The 20387-nt window shown below is 49.6% G+C and overlaps 1 protein-coding gene across 2 annotated transcripts in view; it reads right to left on the bottom strand.

Annotated features, from left to right (window-relative positions):
- The window catches only part of DOCK1 (dedicator of cytokinesis 1), a 494693-nt gene extending 494029 nt beyond the window's left edge, over positions 1–664 (bottom strand). For both annotated transcript variants that reach the window (XM_025467625.3, XM_025467626.3), the window contains exon 1: positions 498–664. In XM_025467625.3, the coding sequence (XP_025323410.1) occupies positions 498–543 (46 nt within the window). In that variant the 5' untranslated portion in view covers positions 544–664. The remainder of the gene's footprint in view (positions 1–497) is intronic.
- Positions 665–20387: the final 19723 nt, after the last annotated feature.

The following is a 20387-nucleotide window of genomic DNA, read 5'->3' as shown; positions in this document are numbered from 1 at the left end:
GGGGGGGCAGCCCCCGGGAGGGGGGAGGGGAGGGGGAGGGGAGGGAGGGGAGGGGAGGGGAGGGGGGAGGGCGCCGTCGGGGCGGCCTCGCTCGCTCCCCCGCGACCCGCCGCCCGACTGCCCCGGCGCTGCGGGGACCCCAGAGGGCGGCGAGCCCAGGCTGTCCCGCCGCGGGCCCGCAGCTCCCGCCCCCCCCCGCCCGCCGCTTGCAGCCGCCGCCCTCCCCGAGCGAGCCCTCGGGCGCAGCCCCGCAGAGCCCCCCAAGGATGCGGCCGGGCGGGGGGTGCGAGCGCGCCCCGCGGGGCCCCGAGGCTGCAGGGCTGCGCCGCCGGCCGGTGCGCGGGGCCGGGGGGACGGGGGGGACCGGGGGGACCGGGGGGACCGGGGGGACTGGGGGGACCGGGGCGCGTGTCCCGGCCGCCTCCCGCGCTCTGGGGCCGCCGGCAGCCGCTCGGGGCGCCCCCCCCGCCCCCGCCGCCGCCCCCGCCCCCGCTCACCGACGCCGTATTTCTCCTCCCGCTTGGTGGGCACCCAGCGCGTCATGGCGCCGCCGCAGCCGCCGCCCGGCAGGAAACTCCGCGCCTAGGCCGCCATCTTCCATTCCCTCCGAGCCGCCCCAGGATGGGAGGAAAAAGTTTGCGGCGGAGGCGGCGTCATGTGGGACGGGGCGGGCGGGGCGTCGCGGGCCGGATGGGAACGGCCGGGAGCGCCCGCGGGAGGCGGCGGGGCTGCGGCCCCGAGCCCCGGCCCTGCGCGGGGACCCCCCGACCCGACCCCGACCCCGACCCCGACCGCGGGGACCCCCCGACCCGACCCCGACCCGCGGGGACCCCCGCCCCGACCCCGACCGCGGGGATACCCCGCCCAGACCCCGCCCCCGCCCCCACCCCCACCCCGACCCCACCTGGACCCGCGAGGACCCCCCCGCCCCCACCCCCACCCCCACCCCGACCGCGGGGACCCCCCACCCCGGCCCCGACCCGCGGGGACCCCCCACCCCGGCCCCGACCCACGGGGACCCCCTGCCCCGACCCGCGGGGACCCCCACCCCGACCCCCACCTCGACCCGACCCGCGGGGACCCCGACCCGCACCCCGACCCACGGGGACCCGCACCCCGACCCACGGGTACGTCGACCCCGACCCGCGGGCACCCCGGGTCCCGGAGGCCTCCTGGGGGCCAGGCGGTCCCAGCACGACAGGGGGGCGCCGTGGGCGGGGTGGGGGGGTGGGGGGCAGCGACAAGGGGGCGATCTGCGGGGCTTGGGGTCCTCCCCGCACGGGCACGGGGACCGCGAGGGGGGCCTCCCGGAGCGGCGCACAGGGTCCCCCCACTCTGAACTCAGAGTGAGCACCTGCCCGTTGGGGGAGGAGGAGACGCGGAGGAGCCGCGGGTGGGAAGGGGAGCTCCGAGCTCGGGGCGGGAAGGGGGGGCGCGGGGCTGGTCGCGGGGGCTTCCCAGGGAGGTGACCCCTCGCTTGCGTGTGGAATGAGGGCAGTGACCCAGAGAAGCCCCGCCGAGGCCCAGCGACCCCGTCCTCCTTGGGCTCGCAGACACGAGTGCGAGTGTGTGCAGGAGGGAAACTGAGGAAGCGGGAGAGGAGCCAGAGCAGACGCACAGGGGCTCTGTGGAAAGGGGCCTTCACCCTGCAGGCGGGTTCTCACACCCTGGCCGTGTCCACACCAATAAATAATGGGGCTTCACACTTCTCCAAGGAAAAACTTCAAACAGGGGCGCCTGGGTGGCTCAGGGGTTGAAGGTCTTCCTTTGGCTCAGGGCGTGACCCCGGGGTCCTGGGATCGAGTCCTGCGTCGGGCCCCCCACGGGGAGCCTGCTTCTCCCTCTGCCTGTGTCTCTGCCTCTCTGTGTGTGTGCCTCTCATGAATAAATAAAATCTTAAAAAAAAAAAAAAAAAACTTAAAATACACGTCTCTATTTTTCACCATGATTTCAGGAAAGAACAAGAAGTTAAAACCAAGAAACAGAGAAAGGAGAAATCCTCAGAATACAGGCAGCTCAGTACGTGGAGTTAATTCGGAATCGTATTAACTGGTTGTCCTCTCCTGCCAAGAACCATGACAATGGCCCTGGGGCTGGGAGTCTTCAAGGCTTGGAGGAAGGGTTAGGTAAAAGGAGGAAAGGCTCCACGGGGTAGGAAGGGCATAGGGTGGCAGAGCTGGGGGGGAGGGCGCCACAAGGGCCTGGGGAAAGCCAGGCGGGCCACCGTTCTGCTGTAGAGGGTGCCCTTGCCTGCCCTTGGGGCTACTCTGAGCCAGGGAAATCTCAGCATCCCACCCAGGATGCAGACTAAATACACTTTGGAAGCCCTAGGAGCTTTTCAGTCTGCGTGGGGGAGAGAACCTGCTGCATAGGAGAGGATGAGGTGTGACTTGAGAGTCCGGGGGGTGTCAACCACAGATGCACAGAAAGTTACGGTCCTTATTCTACTAGTAAGGAACTTGAATCCCGCAGAGGAAAGGCACCTGGGCTCCTGCATGCACTCGAAGCCCCTGTGGAGAAAGAGAAACCTCAGGGGCTCAGGCCCTGAACACACGGCCTGTGACTCTGACCACTGAAAGAGAAGCAACTGTAAAGGGGCTGTCCAAGAGAAGAAGGGTGCCCCAAGACAGGTGGCATGGTGGCCTGACCTCCATCCGGGTCAGGAAGGGCTTCCGGGAGAAAGCAACACAAGCCCAAACTTTAAGGACAAGCAGAAACTAACTAGGTGAACTGCTGAGGGAACAGCTTGTACAAAGGCCCTGGGGTGGAAAGGAACACATCTCCTTCAAGGAACTGAACGACTGAAGCATCTGGGGAAAAAAAATGAGAAAAGGGACACAAAATGAGCCTGCAGAGGAAGGGTCTTGCTAGGAATTCTGATTCTGCAGAGAACACCTGGCAAACAAATTTTGGTGGTACTTACCTTATCTTCTATGACCAATTTCAGTTTTGCTTGTGCGGCTACACATTGGGGAAGATGAGCGATAAAGTGAAAGCCCAGAGGCTTCACAGTCACAGAGTCACACACACACACACTCAGGAGGCCTGGGCCTGCGCTGCAGCAGGGTGGCCATTCTCTTTTCATTTCTGATCATTCTGTTCTGAGCTCCCTACATAGAAACTAGGGGTAATGATGCCAACCTCATGGGGGCTCTTCTGAGGATCACAGGAGACCGGCTGCACACATAAGACACCGTAACTATGGTTGGCTTCCCCCTCGCATGCTACCTCTAGGTTCTTTGCCTAATAACTTCATGGTCCACATTCTAGAACAGTGGCCACTGGCACTCTGATAAAGGTGACCCACCAAATATATAAACAAATACATACTTGCATATGGTTGTAAGACTGTCATATAAATGAATTTCTAAATCGGATCTTTAAAACTCCAGATGGACCATGGACTGTGTGCCTGAGACACGAAGCCTTTGGTCCCATTATTGAAAAGTGTGCCCGAGCTTGGCTGAGATCTTGTGCATGTGGCCACGGTTTTTGCAGCTCTGAGGTTTGTCAGCATTCCCTGGCCGACTCCAGCAGTGGTTCTAAATCAAGTCCATGGCCCTGGCTCCTGGCCCCACGGTTACATGAGCTCGGGACTGGCTACATCTCCAGTTCCGGGAGTCTCGCGTGTTGTGGCCAGTTGGCATTTTTAACTCCTGAGTCCACAAGCCCGGGCCACGGATCTCAGCCACACCTGCCAGGCCTCGTGCAGGACTTAGGTCTATGCTGTGCTTGTGGGTGTGATCTGTCCAAGAGCTCTGGAGTTCCCAAATGTCCCACTCCTAAGCATCAGTCGGAGTTCAGACTAGTGACCTCCTTATTTACAGTACAAATTCAGGAGGTATGTTCAGCAAAATCTTGCCCACTGCAGATGCCAGTCATTAGGGAGAAATAATTATTTGCAGTGGGTGGGGATTCCTGGATGGCTCAGTGGTTGAGCGTCTGCCTTCAGCTCAGGGCATGATTCCAGGGCCCCTGGATCAAATCCCACGTTGGGATTCCCTGTGGGGAGCCTCTTTCTCCCTCTGCCTGCCTGTCTCTGCCTCTCTCTGTATCTCTCATGAATAAATAAATAAAATCTTTAAAAAAAATTATTGGCAGTGGGTGATATAGAGGAGAACAGGACCTGGATGTGGGGTTTTTTATACACCTCAACAAAGGGGTGTGACTACAGGCTGGGGAGGAACATGGTCTTGCAGTGAGGCATCTAGCTGCTGCCCCTTTGAGCCAATGGCAGATATCCACGTCATATTAGATGACCAGGTGTGTGGGCACAGTACACAAGGTGACCTAGCACAAAAAAAGGTATCCTCAAGATTTTACATCTAACATTCAGTTTACAGAGATGATCAAGAAACAAGTTAAATGACATAACATGAAATACACTCAGACAAAGATACAAGGTGGGACCTTCTACAGGACCCCGGTCTGATGTCATCAACAAGAAAATCTTACAGAAAAAAAAAAATGGACGGATAGGAAAGAACCATTGTAGATTTCGAAAGACTTAAGAAATATGACACTCAAATGCAAAGTACAGCTGTTGACCGCCTGCTACTTTTTTAAAACACACGCTAAAAGATGTTAAAGACGAGAGAGATGTTAACTATGAACCAGTCTTAGATGATATTTTTAAATTATTATTTATTTTATCAAAGGTGATTGTGGTATTATTGTGGTTGTGTCAAAAAGTGCCCTTCTACTGTTGAGGTGACTGCTGAAGTGTTTAGAAGTGAACTGTCATTGTGCTCGTCACGTACACTTTAAAATATCGCAACGAAAGCAAAAAAAAAAAAATGAAATTGTTCAATCTAGGTGGAAGGTCTATGAGTGTTTCACCTCTACTTTTTATATGTTTGAAATTTTTTATAAAATAAAATAAAAATGGGAGAAAGGAAGGGTCAGAGATTTAAAACCCAACAGTAGCCTGGACTGACCTCGCTCTGACATCTCAGCCTCTGCCTCACCTCCCACTGCTCAGCATCCTCCAGGAAGATTATGAAGGCTGACCCCGGGTGTTAAACTTCAACCAGCGCCATAAAGCAAATATGTAGGTCAGTAGAGGATGCTGCCTCCTGTACCAGTGTACCTTGTGGGCTAATGTGACTGTGAATATAAATGCACACCAAGCAGTCCTTCCCACACTGAGTATACAAAGAAATGAGCTCCGGAGCCAGGGGACAGGGTACCTGCAGGAGATCGAGTGTCCTGAAATCAAAGGAGCCCTAGATCCGGGTGGCAAGGCATCGAGGTCTTGCCCTTAGAGGCTGGATGCCCTCACGAGTGGAGTGCCCCCCACCCCGTGAACCTCAAGGTCCTCTGATGGTGCAGGACAGTGGTCGTAGAATCTACCAGACATCATGGCCAAGACCTCAGCAGCTGTCTGATTCTGGGAAAGGTACCTGGCCACTCTTTAAAATAGTCTGATTTTTAAGGTGTTGTGAAGATTTAATGAGATAATGGTAGCAGAGCCTAATGATGGTGTGGGCTCCGCATAAATGAACGGTTTTCAGGCACCAGATATTAGGCTGTCCCCAACTATGATCCCTGATAGTAGGTGAATGAATGGAGTGTGCTGTACAGTTACTCGCTTCCTAGAGGCAGTTTTGGGGTTGCAGCCCAGGGAACAGTACTCTACCAAGCCTGGGGGCAGGTCACTCACTGGAGATGGAAATTGGAGTTCAAAGAAGTCACAGCTGCTAGGACTTGCAGGGCAGAGTCCCCAGGAGGATGGGCCTGCCCACACAGAGAATCCCAGAGATCTGCAAATGGGCTGCCCTGAGTCTTAGAATACTATGCATATATGGATTAAAACTTCATAAAAGAAATACCAGAAAGTAGCAGGCCCCACATAATTCCCAGAGCTCACACAGTACTTAGTGATCCCTCCGCGCAGGGTGCAAAGAGCTCAAAATATAGAGTGGGACAGGGATGGTCCTCCAAAGGATCACACCTTTGCAGTGAGGCTACATTATCCCCAAACCCAAGGCTGCTCTAGACAACAATAAGCTGAAAAACAAGCTCAAAAGAATGAAACTGAGCCCCAGTAACTTAATAGCTCTAGGACAAAGTCCAATGCTATCTAAAAGAATACAATAAAATCTAGCCCCCGACAATGTAAAATGGCATGATGTCGGGCATCCTACCAAAAGTGACCAGGTGTGCAGAGATACAGGAAAATATGGCCCATAACCAGGGGGAAAATATCGATCAGTAGAAACAGACACAGATACAAGGACCTTAAAGCAGTATTATCAATATGCTCCATATACCCCAAATGGTAGAGGGAAACACAAAAAATATTGAGGGGAAAAAAACGGAGACCATAAAATCAGAGTTAAGTGCCTAGAACTGGGAGCTGTTCCTGTCATGGTGGGTTTGGTGGTAGATCTCTCTAAGGTACCCTATTCCATCTGGGAAATTCTGAGATTCTCTTAGCCTCTTCCTTTTTAACTTATTCAGATGAGACCCTTCCTGTCTCTGGTTCTGCACATGCTCACTGCTGTGGGCATGGGTCATAGGCTTCATGGCTCCATGAAGAGGTAGTCAGGAGTTAGAGTGGGCATTTGTTGGGTTTGTCTCCCCCCCCCCTTACTTCTTTGGACAACACCATCCTGGTTATCCTTTGGGCACTCGCTGTTAGGCACTGCTGTGCATCCCCTAAAATTCATATGTTGAAACCCTAACCCCTAGTACCTCAGAATGTGACTTTATTTGGAGATAAGGCTTGTGAAAAGGTGATTGAGTCTTCAACAAATGGCACTGGGAAAAAAACTGAACAGCCACATGCTGAAGAATGAAACTTTCTTATACCATACACAAAAACAAACACAAGATGGATTTAAGACCTGCATGTGATACCTGAAACCATAAAACTCCTAGGAGAAAACATGGGCAGTAATTTCTCTGACATTGCCCTTAGCAACATTTTTCTAGATATGTCTCCTGGGGCAAGGGAAACAAAAGCAAGATTAAACTATTGGGACTATACCAAAATAAAAAGCTTTTGCACAGCAAAGGAAACCATCAATAACAAAAAAACAAACAAAAAAAAAAGGCAAACTACTGAATGGGAGAAGATATTTGCAAATGATCTATCTAATAAGGGGTTAATATTCAAACTATATATAGAACTTATACAACTCAACAACAAAAAAGCAACAACCAAAAAAAATAATTCCATTACAAATAGAGGGCCTGAATAGGCTTTTTTCCAGAGAAGACACACAATGAACAACAAACACATGAAAAGATGCTCAACGTCACTCATCATCAGGCAAATGCAAATCAAAACCATGACAAGATGCCAACTCACACCTGTCAGAATGGCTAAATAACAAGTGTTGGCAAGGATGTGGAGAAAAAGGAATCCTCTTGCACTGTCGGTGGGAATGCAAACTGGTTCAGCCACTGTGGAAAACAGTGTCAGGGTTCTTCAAAAAATTAAAAATAGAAATATCATATGATCCAGTAATTCCATTACTGGGTATTTATCCAAAAAAAAAAAAAAAGAAAGAAAACACTAATTCAAAAGGATATGTGCACCCCTGTGTTTATTGCAGCATTATCTACAATAGCCAAGATGTGGAAGCAGCCCAAGTGTTCATTGACTGATGAATGGAAAAAAGAAGATGCAGTGTATACATAATGGAATATTACTCAGGCAAAAAAAAAAAAAAAGGAATGAAATCTTGCCATTGCAACAATGTGATGGATCTAGAGAGAATAAAGCTAACTTAAATAAGTCAGGGAAAGACAAATACTGTATGATTTCACACACGCTTGGAATTTAAGAAACAAAACATGGGGGCGCCTGACTGGTGCAGTGGCCATTAATGTCATTAATGTGACCATTCATCTCGGGGTTGCAAGTTCGAGCCCCACATTGGGTGTAGAGATTCCTAAAAAATAAAAATCCTAAAAAAGAAAAGAAACACACAAAGAAAAAAAAAAAAGAGACAAAAAACAGATGCTTAAATACAGAGAACAAACTGGTGATTGCCAGAGGGCGGGTGGGCAGGGGGACGGGTGAAATCCGTCAAGGAGATCAAGAGGACACCGATGATGATGAACAGTGAGAAATATATAGAATTGGTGAATCATTACACTGTACACCTGAAACTAATTATACTTCAATCAATCCATTAACCGATGATTAAGTTAATTGAGGCCATTAGGGATGGCCCCGATCCAACCTGATTGGTGTCCTTCCCGGAGGAGGAGATCTGGACACACAGACGGACATGAGGGATGCATGTGCACAGAGGGAAGGCCACGACAGTGGCCATGGAGAGAGGCCTCAGGGAGAACCCGACCTGCAGACAGCTTGACCTCAGATTTGCAGCTTCCAGAACTGTGAGAATAAGTGTCTCATCCCTGGCTTGTGGTGGTCACCTGCGCAGAAGCTAAGGAGGCTTCCCACCAACTTCCATGGTCACCCGGGGTCACCCGGAAAGCCAGGGACAGCATGTGGGCCGCAGCCCTGACAGCTGGACCCACTCCAGGACCTGGCTCTTGCCACCTGACATTCAAACAGCAGAGGCAGCACTTTCTCTTCTGAGCCCCACAGCCGGATCCCTTGGCCCAGAGGTTCCTTCTCAGCCGCCACGGGGGAGTCCAGGTGAGAGCCAGCCTGCAGGAGGCCCGCTGTGGGCAGGCTCTGGGGATGCCAGTCCAGGGCTCAGACACACACACCACCCCACGCTCCTGCCTCTAGAGGCTTGGGGGTATGTCTGGAAGAAAGAAATCTGTACTACCTGGAGGAATCAGAGGAAGTGGACAAAGAGGTGACAGTCTGGGGAGAAGCTGAGATAGGATGGTGACATGTCATTCTGGGCAAAAAGGAACTGCGTGAGATGTAACCCAGGCAGGGAAGGTGCTCCGTGCCTGGGACTGCAGGATGGGGGTGAGGTGAAGAGTGGTGGAGGGATATGGGGTCTGCGGGGAAGGGCCGCGACTGCCAAGCCAGGGGGCCAGCATGATCCAATCTGTGCCTTAGGAGGCTCACTCTGGTGAGCTTGGGACACATGGACTAGGGAGAGGACAAACTGGATCTAGAGAACAAATTACGATGAAAGGGGGAGGGGATGAATTTGGAAAGTCTTTTACAGTTTCGACATTCACCGATTAAACACATGCACGGTAACAGCCAATTTACTGAGAATGTTCCCACTAATGCCCCAAGAGCATTTAATCCTCGCGCTAACCTATGCGTTATGTGCTACGGTTATCCCCAACGTCTAGAAAAAGAACCTCAGCCTCCTAAAGATTCTCGGTCACTTGCTCAGAGTTCACACGGCTAGAAAGCAGTAGAGTCAAGACTAAACCCGATCATTCCAATGTCAGACCCCAGACTTCAACTATGTGACCGACTATGGCAGCCAAGCTACGTGGATATGCCAGGCCTTGTTCTAATGCTGACCTTGCAGACCAGGAGGCTGTCAGGGGCTGCAGCCAGGGCCTGACCTGAGACTTCTAGCCCTCAGGGACCGGTGCTCCTGGGATCTCCCTGCTTCCAGGTCCGAACAGCCCAAAGGTACACAATGAAGCCAGTGGACTCCCATCGCCCAGACCAGATAAGGGCCACCTGGACATCCCTGTCCTGTTGGAAGGGGTTAGACACAGTTGCATGTGTCTTCATAGTGAAATTCAAACTTCCTGAAGAGGCCAGTGGTCAGTGCCCCGGTGCCATGACTGGATGGAGATCCAGGCAGAGGCATCCGCTGGCTCTTCTCAGCCTGGTGTGGCCTGGGCCCAGGACACCCCTGCTGGGGCTGCCTCTGCACCCAGACTATCCCTCCCAGCTCACTATCCACCCCACGGGCACACATCAGCCTACCTGCCCCCCACCGCCCCAATAAGCACTGTGTTAACCTGGGCTCCCAGGGTCCACACTATTCTCTACTTGGCTCCAGCCACACCCTACTCTCTCCAGGTCCCTGGACACAGATGTGCCTCAAGCACAGAGAGAGTCCCCCTCAACTGAAGCCTTCCTCAGCCAATACTGCATCCCCACACATTTCTCATTCTGGCTGGGGCTAACGCCAGCCCAGCCCAGGTCAGAGGGCAGCCAGGTGAGGATTCCACTCCCCAGGCAGTTGGTCACCCCCTCAGTAGTACTCACAGAAGCCCTTCCATCTGAGACAGCATTTACTTGGACTTACGTGACCCTGTAATTATCTGCGACTGCCCCTCAGCCTGGGAGGGAGCCTTCTGCATCCTCTGTGCAGACCCTGGCCCTTGCGGCTACTAGTAGTGAGCTGAGAGTAATAATACAGACAGCCCTCATTGAGCTCAGGCATTATCTCACTTAATTACAGCCTCTCATTGGCAGATACCCGTATGGCAAGCATTTTGTTCGCTGTCTGGAACATAACGAGTCAATGTTTGCTACTGTTGGGGCCCTTGGGTGGCATAATCCGTTAATCAACCGACTCTTGGTCAGTTCTGTTCTCAGGGCTGTGAGATCAGGCCCTGCGTCAGGCTCCACGCTCAGCACTCAGTCTGCTTCAGATTCTCTCTCCCTCTGCCCCTCCTGCTGCTCACGTGAACGCTCTTTCTCTGCCTCTCAAATAAATAAATCTTTAAAAACCTGTTAGCTATTATTATTAACAGATGTTTGTCGAATGAATGAATGGGTGAGTGACTACGTGGGTGACTCAGCCTCTCTTCTGGCTGCTGCAGGAGTCACTTACAGCAGGAACTGTCAGAGCAATACAAACTCATGTCCCTGACCTGTGGACCAACCCATCTGGCTTGTGCAAGGGTGCAGCTGAGTGACCCTGGGGTCAGGACCAATCCCAATTAGCCTTTTCTTGAACTTGCACAAGCCACCCAGTGTTCAGCATCATGGAAGGCCCAGTCCCAGACCCTCTCCCCAGAAGAGGACAAGCCTGAGACCCACAAACACGTTCAGCAACAAGCACTCTTCACTCCTGAGTGCAGGAGCAGGCTCTGCAGAGCCACGGGGAGAGCAGAATTCAGCCATAAGTGGGTGAGGACCTCGGAGGCGGGCCATAGCCCGATGCAGGCAGGCACACACACCCTGTCCCTTGGCCGGCATCCAGGGGCCAGGACCACGGGCAATGAGGAAGTGGCTTCTGGGCCAAGCCAGATGTATCCTAGGCCCAGCAGAGGGTCTGGGAGCCTGCAGGACTCTGCTTGGGGCAGGAAGTGTGCGTGGTGTACCCACTGCCTGCCAGGCACAGCACAGGTCCTGGACGCACACAGCAATGGCCAAGAGCTGTCCCCACTCCCAGGGCCGCACAGTCTGGAGGACAACAGACTGGGAAACAGCTCCAGAGAAAGGCATAAGTGGTAAGAGAGGGTGAAACTGGGGCCACGGGTTCTAAAACCACTCCCTGTCCTGCCACTCTGAGGACTTTTGCCACACCCACCACCACTTGTGCCATCATAGGCTTAATATTTTTTAAACATTTTATTTATGTATTTATCTGAGAGAGAGAGAGAGAGAGAGACAGAGACAGAGAGAGACAGAGACAGAGAGAGACAGAGAGAGAGAGCAAGCAGGGAAGGGAGAGGAATAAGCAGACTGCCCACTGAGACCAGAGCCCAAAACATGGCTCCATCCCACATCTCTGAGATGGTGACCTGAGCTGACCCAACTGGACCCCCAACCGACTGAGCCACCCAGGTGCTCTGCTTATATATTTTTAATCAAAAAATTTAAGGGGCACCTGGGTGGCTCAGTCAGTTAAGCATCTGTCCTCAGCTCAGGTCATGATCTCAGGGTCCAGAGATCAAGCTCTGTGTGGGCGCCCTGCTCAGTGGGGAGCCTGCTTCTCCCTCTCCCTCTGCCCCTCCCTCTCCTTGCTCATACTCTCTCTCTCTCTGTCTCTCTCTCTCTCTCAAATAAACAAATAAATAAAATCTTTTTAAAAAAATATTAAAAAAATACAAGATGTTTAAAAAAGGAAGATGTTTTTGAAAAGGAGAATCAGTATCTCTTGCCATAAGTAGAAAGTAACTAAAAATAAAGGCCTAAGTACCTTAAGGAAGAAGTGTTCATTCGTGTGACTACTTCAAATCCCCTCCCATCCCACACTGTGGGACACTCTGTGCTCCCTGCAGCCTCCCCCCCACCCGCCCTCCCCCCCCACAAGAAGAGGCAGGGCTGAGGGGCAGCGGGGACAGGGGAAGGGTTTCCAGGAGCAAGTGGCTTTGCAGGAGGGGCACAGCCCTGCAGCAGTGAGGGGGCAGCAGAGGGAACCCATGAGTTGGAGAGAGAAGCTGTGGTAGGAAGAGAGGAACCTACTAGCAGGGGGAGCAGAGGCCACAGGGGCAGCGGGAAGCCTCTGGGGCCGAGTGCATGTGCATGTGTGTGTGTGTGTGTGTGTGTGTGTGTGTGTGTTCACTACAAGTCCCCACAGTCTAGGATCCCCGAAGGGAACTGTCTTAGTCTATTCGGCCTGCTGTGATAGGATACCATACTGAGTGACTTCTAAACAACAGACACCGTTTCTCAAAGTTCTGGAGGCTGGAAGTCCAAGACCAAGGTGTTGGCAGACAAGTATGGTGAAGGCCTGTTGCTGGGCCCTCCTGGCCCCTAGCTCCCCCCTGCCCGGCTGCAGGTTGTCCTGGAAAGAGGCTGGTGCTCCAGACAGGAGGGGGGCAGGCCCCAGAGTAGGGGGCAGGCAGGGGGGAGGCCCCGGACAAGAGGGAGGCCAGGTAAGGCGCGCTCGCTCGTGCAGGCATTGGTTCAGGAAGAGTTCTTTGTGCACCTACCACACTCCACTTGAGCCCTGAGATGCAAAGACCACTTCCCTCACCTCCGGGCCACGGTGGACACGTGAGTGTCTTCCAGGGTTGACCTGCCTGCTTTTTATCATGTTATAGAAACTTTAAGCTTGAAGCTATTTTAGTTTAATTTAAGGAGCGACATGCATGGAATTCCTATTTCGGGTGAGATCTTCGTTTTCTGAAGTTCATTCCTTTTTATTTATTTATTTTTTAATCAGCAGAATGAAAGAGTTTTAAGCAACAGATGCTTTTGGTGTATTTTAGGCATCCTTGATTTTCTTCTTTCCTTTCCTCAAGTGCGGAGAGCCATGGAGAAATTCTGCAGGAACAGGGCGGCTTGAATGGAACCTCCTGGGGCTATAAAACCTGTAGCTCGGGGCTCCCCCAGGGCTGGTGAAAGAAACTATTGAAGGAGGTGACTCGGGCAGAGGAGCTGTGGGGGACGGCGTCGCCCCCACCCCGCTCTCCATGCCACCCAGCAGGCACGGCCACGGAGGCCACGTGGGCCCCTTGGAAGGGTAGAGGGCACCGCGGCCTTGCTGTCTGCAGCAGGTGGCACACCTACAGCCCAGCTCTCACCTGGACGGAGCACTTGCCTCAGGGCGTGAGGGTTGACTTGTGGATTTGGGTTCTTCCGTGCAGGGTCCTTGCATTCTCCATCAGGGCAGGGTGCAGGCCTCCCCGTGATGCTCCCCACTGGGGACTCCAAGGCCAGGAAGCAGAGGCTGCTGGAGGTCAAGAGCCAGGTGACCTTACTTGCAGTGGCTGTGAGCACTGGTTGCCCCTTGCTGCCCTCCCCCCACCCCCTGCCCTGGTGGGAGCCAGGAGCCCCCCCCCTGCCCAGACTGGGGTCAATGACCCACAGGCCCAGACACAGAGGCTCCAAATGCTGACCTTACATCTCTGAGCAGGACGTCTGTGGCGCAGTTCCTGCCACAGCCCCCTCGGGAGGAGGCCGGAACTGGTCCCCTCCGTCCCCTGCTTCCCCCCGACCGCCCCACCATGGCAGTTCCTGACATGACCCCCTTGCAGAGCGCCACCAAGCAGGGCTCCCCACCTCAGGTGTAGTAGGTCCAAGGCATTTGTTAAAGACAGAAGCCAGTGTCCTGGATTCGAGGGAGACAAGAGGTTGTGTGTAGAGCAGGGACAGAAGGGCTGTCCTCCAGATGGAGAAGAGGCCTAGGGGTGCAGGACCTCCAGCGTGAGGCTACCTGCCAGGTGAGGGGTTGATGGGTCCTGACGTGGTGACGGTGACCCCGAAGGCCAGGAGCCACCCCTCACCTTCTGGTCTCCGGAACACTCTTGGAGTCAGGTGGTGTGCTAGGTGCTCAGGATACACAAGTGACAAGGATTCCTGCTCTGATGGGGCTGATAGTTAGGGAGGCAAATAAACCAGCAAGCAAATAAATCAGGTGGATAATGGGCTTTCAGGAAAGCCTCTGCAAGAGGAGGACGTGTGAGCTAAGACCTGAATTTTTTTCTTTCTTTTTTCAAAAATCTGGGAGCAGCATAAATAGAATTGAGGAAATGGCAAATACAAAGGTCCGAGTGCTAGGATCCGAAGACCCATGGAGTATTAGTTTGAGGCGAGGTGGTAGGCGGTGCAGTGGAAATGGTAGGGAGGCGGCAGGTGGTATAGTTGCGCTTTTAGTTGCTTCTGATTTTGTGTGAGTCTTGTCAACCCAACATACACCCCCTGCCCAGGGCAGAAACTGTACCCTAAAGTTACTTAGTATTATGTGTGATCATTTATTTAGATGAGTGCTTTAGTGTACTTCATATACCTCATATAGTGTAAATATTTATTATTGTCTATTATCTTCACGAGGATCTCTGCTGTGCTGGGTTTGCGGTGCAGGCTGGGGGCTGGGAGGGCAGGAAACCTTTTTGGCTCTGGGGGAGCTCCCTGAACCCGGCACCCCAGGCTTTGTGTGGGGCATCTTAAAGGTATAGTTCCACTTTCTAGAAACCTTTAGAGAGCTCATATGTATTTATTTTATTATTTATTTATTTTTTAAAGATTTTATTTATTCATGAGAGGCAGAGACACAGGTAGAGGGAGAAGCAGGCTCCATGCAGGGAGCCCGATGTGGGACTCGATCCTGGGACTCCAGGATCACGCCCTGGGCCAAAGGCAAGTGCTCAACTACTGAGCCACCGAGGCGTCCCGAGAGCTCTTATTTAAAGTTCACGTCAGACCCCTAGTAACTGGGGCTGACTGCCCTGGCAGGTGAGTTCACCTGACTAGGTACCACTAGGATCTACCTTGATGAGTGTAGGTTAGCACAACTGCAGGAGGGGCTATGGGCAGGGCAGATCTTCATCATGCCTTCCAGCTGGTTCGTTTTCCTTGAGCAATGCATGGGGAAGTTTTTGACTTCAGCAGTGAGGTTATGGAGTCAAAATTCAAGCCCAGCCTCCCAAGAGCACTGGGGTCTGTGTTTGCTAAGTGACTGACTCTAGAAACTTCTGAACAAGGTGCAAATGGAAGCATCAAGCCGAAGGGCATGAGAGGGAGGCTCAGGCTGAGCCAAGACCTCCTAGAAATGCAATCTATGCTGTAGCTTCCTGGATCCTTTCATTAGTTTGAGGCAGGGAGCCCTCGGCCAGCTGAAGTTCAAAGGGGCACCCGGCCCGGGTGACATTAAGTGCCCAAACTGGGCTACACTTTTCCAGGGAAAATACAGAATCTCAGAATGTCCCTTGTTCACTCTCAAGCAGAGATGATAGAGAAGTATGTTTTTGTTCTATTGAAGAAAAGTGACTTAATCCCGTACTGAAAGCGGGAGTTGTGCAGGTGAATTTCTCTATTCTGCAGACTAGAAAAGCCACTCTAAGCCTTGTGAAACTAAGCAAGAGGAAAATTCTGTGTTCATTCAGATACGAGGTACAAATTCCTGGAGAGGCTTTAAAAACATTGCTTTGTTTTATCGAAACAGTTATTTCATAATGTATAGAGAAGCACACAGGACAGATCAGGTTTTAGCTTTCAAAAAGGAAATCATCCTCATGGGATAAGCTTTTGTTTTGCTTCTTAAAATCCCTTTCTTGTAAAATAAATCACAAATATAGAAAACTTCACAAATCAAACCTTCGGCTTAGCGAATTATTTCAAAGCAAACGCCATCAGGTGAAGAACTGCAACTTGGCCAGCCGCCCCGAAGCCCCATGCAATCACAAGGCCCTGTCCCAGCCACAACCTCTCCCGTGGCCCCATAGGCAACCATTGTGTGGACTGTTACAGTGGTATATTTCTTGGGCTTTTTTAAAATGCATCTTTATCACCCAAACATGCATCCCCACCCACGATGAAAGGAAAACTGTTTCTCTCATGCAACACATCTGCCACCAAATGTGCAGATTTTCCACATCAAGCAATTCACCAATTCTTGGACTCCACCTAGGGAGCCTACAATTTAATTCAGTTCTGACCCTAACCACCCAGTGTGAGTACCAACCCCACAGGTAAAGGGCTCAGTCCCACTAAAGTTAACCTCACCCCAGAAGCCAATTGTAAGTGGCGGGTCCCCAGGTCACTTACACTTCTGTCTGACTTGGCTACAATTTGAGTAATTTGCTTTATCGACTCACAGAGCTCAGGGACACACTTTATTTACTGTTATTATAGAGGATTTAGTAAAAGATTGAAATGAACAGCCAGGTGAAGAAGCATAGAGAGCAAGGTCTGGGAGGGTACCAAACACAGAAGCTTCTGACCCCTTGGAATTTGGTATGTACCATCCTCCTGGGCACACAGATGTATTCACCAACCCAGAAGCTCTCCACACCTCATCATTTAAGGGTTTTGTGGAGGTTCTACTATGTAGACACGATTGATTAAATTGTTGGCTGCAGTGATTGACTCTATCTCTAGCCCTCCTGCCTCCCTGGAGATTTGGTGGGAGCGGGCAGGGTGGGGGTGAAAGGGCCATGGTAAGGGGTTGAAATTCCAACCCTCTAATCACAGGACTGGTTCCCCTGGCAACCAGCCTCCACATGGAGTCTAACTAGAGACCCTCTAGCCTAGAGACATCTCGTTAGTATACCAGACACTCCTAGTACTCAGAAGATTCCAAGGGTCTTAGAAGCTCTGTGCCGAGAATGGGCAGAGACCAGATACATATTTTTTGTTACATCATAATCACTGTCTTACATTAAAAAATGCTTATCTTTGGGGCACCTGGCTGGCTCAACCAATGGAACATGAGACTCTTGACCTTGGAGTTGTGAGCTCAAGTCCCACCTTTGGGCATTGAACTTGCTTAAAAAATGTCTATCTTCCAAGTCTCTTTTAATCTCTTGGCTCCTTTTCCATCCTTTTGTTCTCTTCCAGGTTAATCTGTTGAAGGACCTTTGACCTGTAAAATTTCCCACAGTCTGTCCTTTGCCGATTGCACACTTATGTATAGTTTAACGTGTTCCTTTGTCCTTGTATCTCCTGAAAATTTGTAGCTGGATCCAGAGACTGGATCAGATTCAGGTTAGGTCCTTTTGGCCAGATTATAGGCGGCACTTAATTAGCTGTCTCTCTTTCTTTGTCATGTTAACAGGCTTTGATCCTTCATGCCTTTCTGTGTTCAATTATTGGGGATTGCTAAATGGTGATATTCTAATTCCGCCATTTCATTTTTCATTTATGAGCTGGAATACAATTTTAAAGAGATGCCTCCCTTCATCTACTATTTGGTTCCCCAGTGGGATGATTCTTACATGAATAAGGTAGAACAATGCTTGACTCTTCTGTAGTCACCTGTTTTCAAGAACATGAATCCTTTCTCTGTCATCTTTCAAATATAATCCTTTCTTGGTAATAACTTTTGAAGTTGTAGATTGGGGACGGGGGTATTTCACTCAATAGCAGTTATTAGCTTTATAGAAGCTTATTGTCCCATCTTTGGCCTGAGGGAGGCATTTCATGTTGCCTCCTGGGTCCTTTTGACATGACCCTAGTCATCTAAGATAGCCTCCATCTGGCATTAAAAGATGTTTCAGGTCACCTATATGTTTCCTGCTCTAGGCCTGGAATCAATTTCTCCAAGAAGCACCAGTTTCTTTCAGTGAGAAACTCTTTTAGATGACATATTGAGCTCTGGAGATGCTCACTTCAATCGGATTAGTTATTATTTCTCAGCCTTTTCAGCAATGTATTTTTAATATATGAAGCAATAATTTTAACGTTTTTCTTTTTATTTAAAATATTTTCCAAAAAAATAAAATAAAATAAAATAAAATATTTTTCCAGTTTTATTGAGCTATAATTGACATGTATCACAGGGTGAGTTTAAGGTGTACAGAATAAAGGTGTGATTAACACGTCATGATTGATTACCACAGTAAGGTTAGTTGACATCCATTATCTCATACTGACATAATAAAAAGATATGAAAAAAAATGTTAATTGGAACACCTGGGTGGCTCAGCAGTCAAGCATCTGTCTTTGGCTCAGGGTGTGATACCGGGGTCCCAGGATCAAATCCTACATGGAGCTTCCTGCATGGAACCTGCTTCTTCCTCTGCCTGTGTCTCTACCTCTCTCTGTGAGTGTTTTTCAGGAATACATAAATATCTTCCAAAAAAAAAATGTTTCTTGTGATGACACCACTTAGGATTAACTCCCTTAAGACCTTTCCCACATATCATGTAGCAATGGTAACTGTAGTTATCAAATTGTTCATCCCTGGTACTTACGTATCTTATAACTGGAAGCTTATAGCTTTTGATCATATGTGTGTATATATATACATACATATGCATATAAAATAAATGATTTTATTTACTTATTCATGAGAGACACAGAGAGAGGCAGAGACAGGAGAAGCAGGCTGGAGATGCAAGGAGGCCGACATTGGACTCAATCCCAGGACTCCAAGATCATGCTCTGAGCCGAAGGCAGACACTCAACCACTGAGCCACCAAGGTGTCCCTTCACACTGATTTCTTTTTTTTTTTTTCATATTGATTTAAGAGTCTAGAATTTGGGATGCCAGGGTGGCTCAGTGGTTGAGCATCTGCCTTTGGCCCAGGGCATGATCCTGGAGTCCCAGAATCGAGTCCCACATCAGGCTACCTGCATGGAGTGTGCTTCTCCCTCTGCCTATGTCTCTGCCTCTCTCTGTGTCTCTCATGAATAAATGAATAAAATCTTAAAAAAAAAAAAGACTTAGAATTTGATGTAATTTTTCTTATAGTTCTTTTCTATTATACATGTACCTTCTTTGATACCAAGATTCCTGGTTCTCAAGGACACAAGGGATGATAGAATTAATACAGCCCATAATCACACATTTGTTTTATCCCATATTGAGTACACAGCAGCCTCAGAATAAAAGTACTAATACTACCACAAATATATTTAAGACATTTTTTATGCAAATATTCACCACATTCTCTTTTCCCTAATTAGAAAAACAGTTGTCTTTATCTGTGTTGTCACAATACACCCTTGTGACTTACTCTGACCTCTTGCTCTTCATCCTTGCTTACTTCTACAGGTAACTGTATATTCCATGCTCATCAACTATCTTTATAAGCTGATGACTGAGCATTCCTGGATCTCTTGCTTGTCCATAATAATTTTATATCTGAGAGTCAGTTTCTCTGGATATAAAATCCTTGACTTATAATTCCTTTCCTTGAGTTTCTTAAATATGAGCTGTATTTTCTTCTGGATGAAATCATTCCAGTAAAAAGTCTGAGGGTAATCTCATTTATTTTTCCTTACAAGTCCCATGTCCTTTTTTCTAAAGGCCCAAAGTGGTTTTTTTTTTATTATTTTGACTTTTTAAACTCAGTAATTTTACTAAACTTTCGTATCTTGCTGTTGGTTATTTGAGGTCAGTGGTCTCAGGTTTGCACTATGCTGTTTCAATTTGGACTCTCATATCCTTTTTTTAATTTCTAGGAATTTTTTTGAATTATGTTTTTAATATCTTTCTTCCCTTGCTTCTATTATCTTTTTAAGGGACTTCTATTATCTGCATGTTTAATCTTCTTTGCCTATTTTCAATACTCATTATTTTTTCTCAAAGGTTTAAAAAATTTTTTTTTAAAAGATTTATTTGTTATTTATTCTAGAGAGAGATAACAGGAGCAGGAATGGGAGGAGAGGCAGAGGAAGAGGGAAAATCTCCAGCAGACTCCGCTCTAAGTGCAAAGCCTAAGGTGGGGCTCAATTTCATGACCCTGAGATCATGACCTGAGCTGAAACCAAGAGTCAAACACCCAATCTACTGGGTTACCGGGCACCCTTTTAAAATTTATTTCTGATTTAAATTTCTTCTTCTTATTCTTCTTTTTTTTTAATCAGCTATTTCTTTTCAGGAACGATTTTTGTCTATTCACTACTATGTTCCTTCTAATTTAGGCTTCATTTTGATATAAACTTTTCTTTGACTTCTAATTGTTTTGTGAGTTTGTTATCTCATTTCTGGGTCTTCCTAAGTATTGTTTACCCATATGTTATATCATTTTAGCTTATTTTGAGATAATAGGTTAATTCAGATCTGTTCCGTTGCCACATCTTTCTGGCATGCTTTGATTGTCTGTATGAATGTTTATTCTGCTTCTTACTCTATTATAGTCATTTTGTATGGGATTTGACCTCAATATTTTCTGTTTCTCTCTCTCTT

This window comes from Canis lupus, chromosome 28 (genome assembly GCF_003254725.2).
Source record: "Canis lupus dingo isolate Sandy chromosome 28, ASM325472v2, whole genome shotgun sequence".
Taxonomy (NCBI): domain Eukaryota; kingdom Metazoa; phylum Chordata; class Mammalia; order Carnivora; family Canidae; genus Canis; species Canis lupus.
The sequence above is the reverse complement of the archived record's forward strand: the minus strand, read 5'-3'. Positions and strand labels throughout refer to the sequence as shown.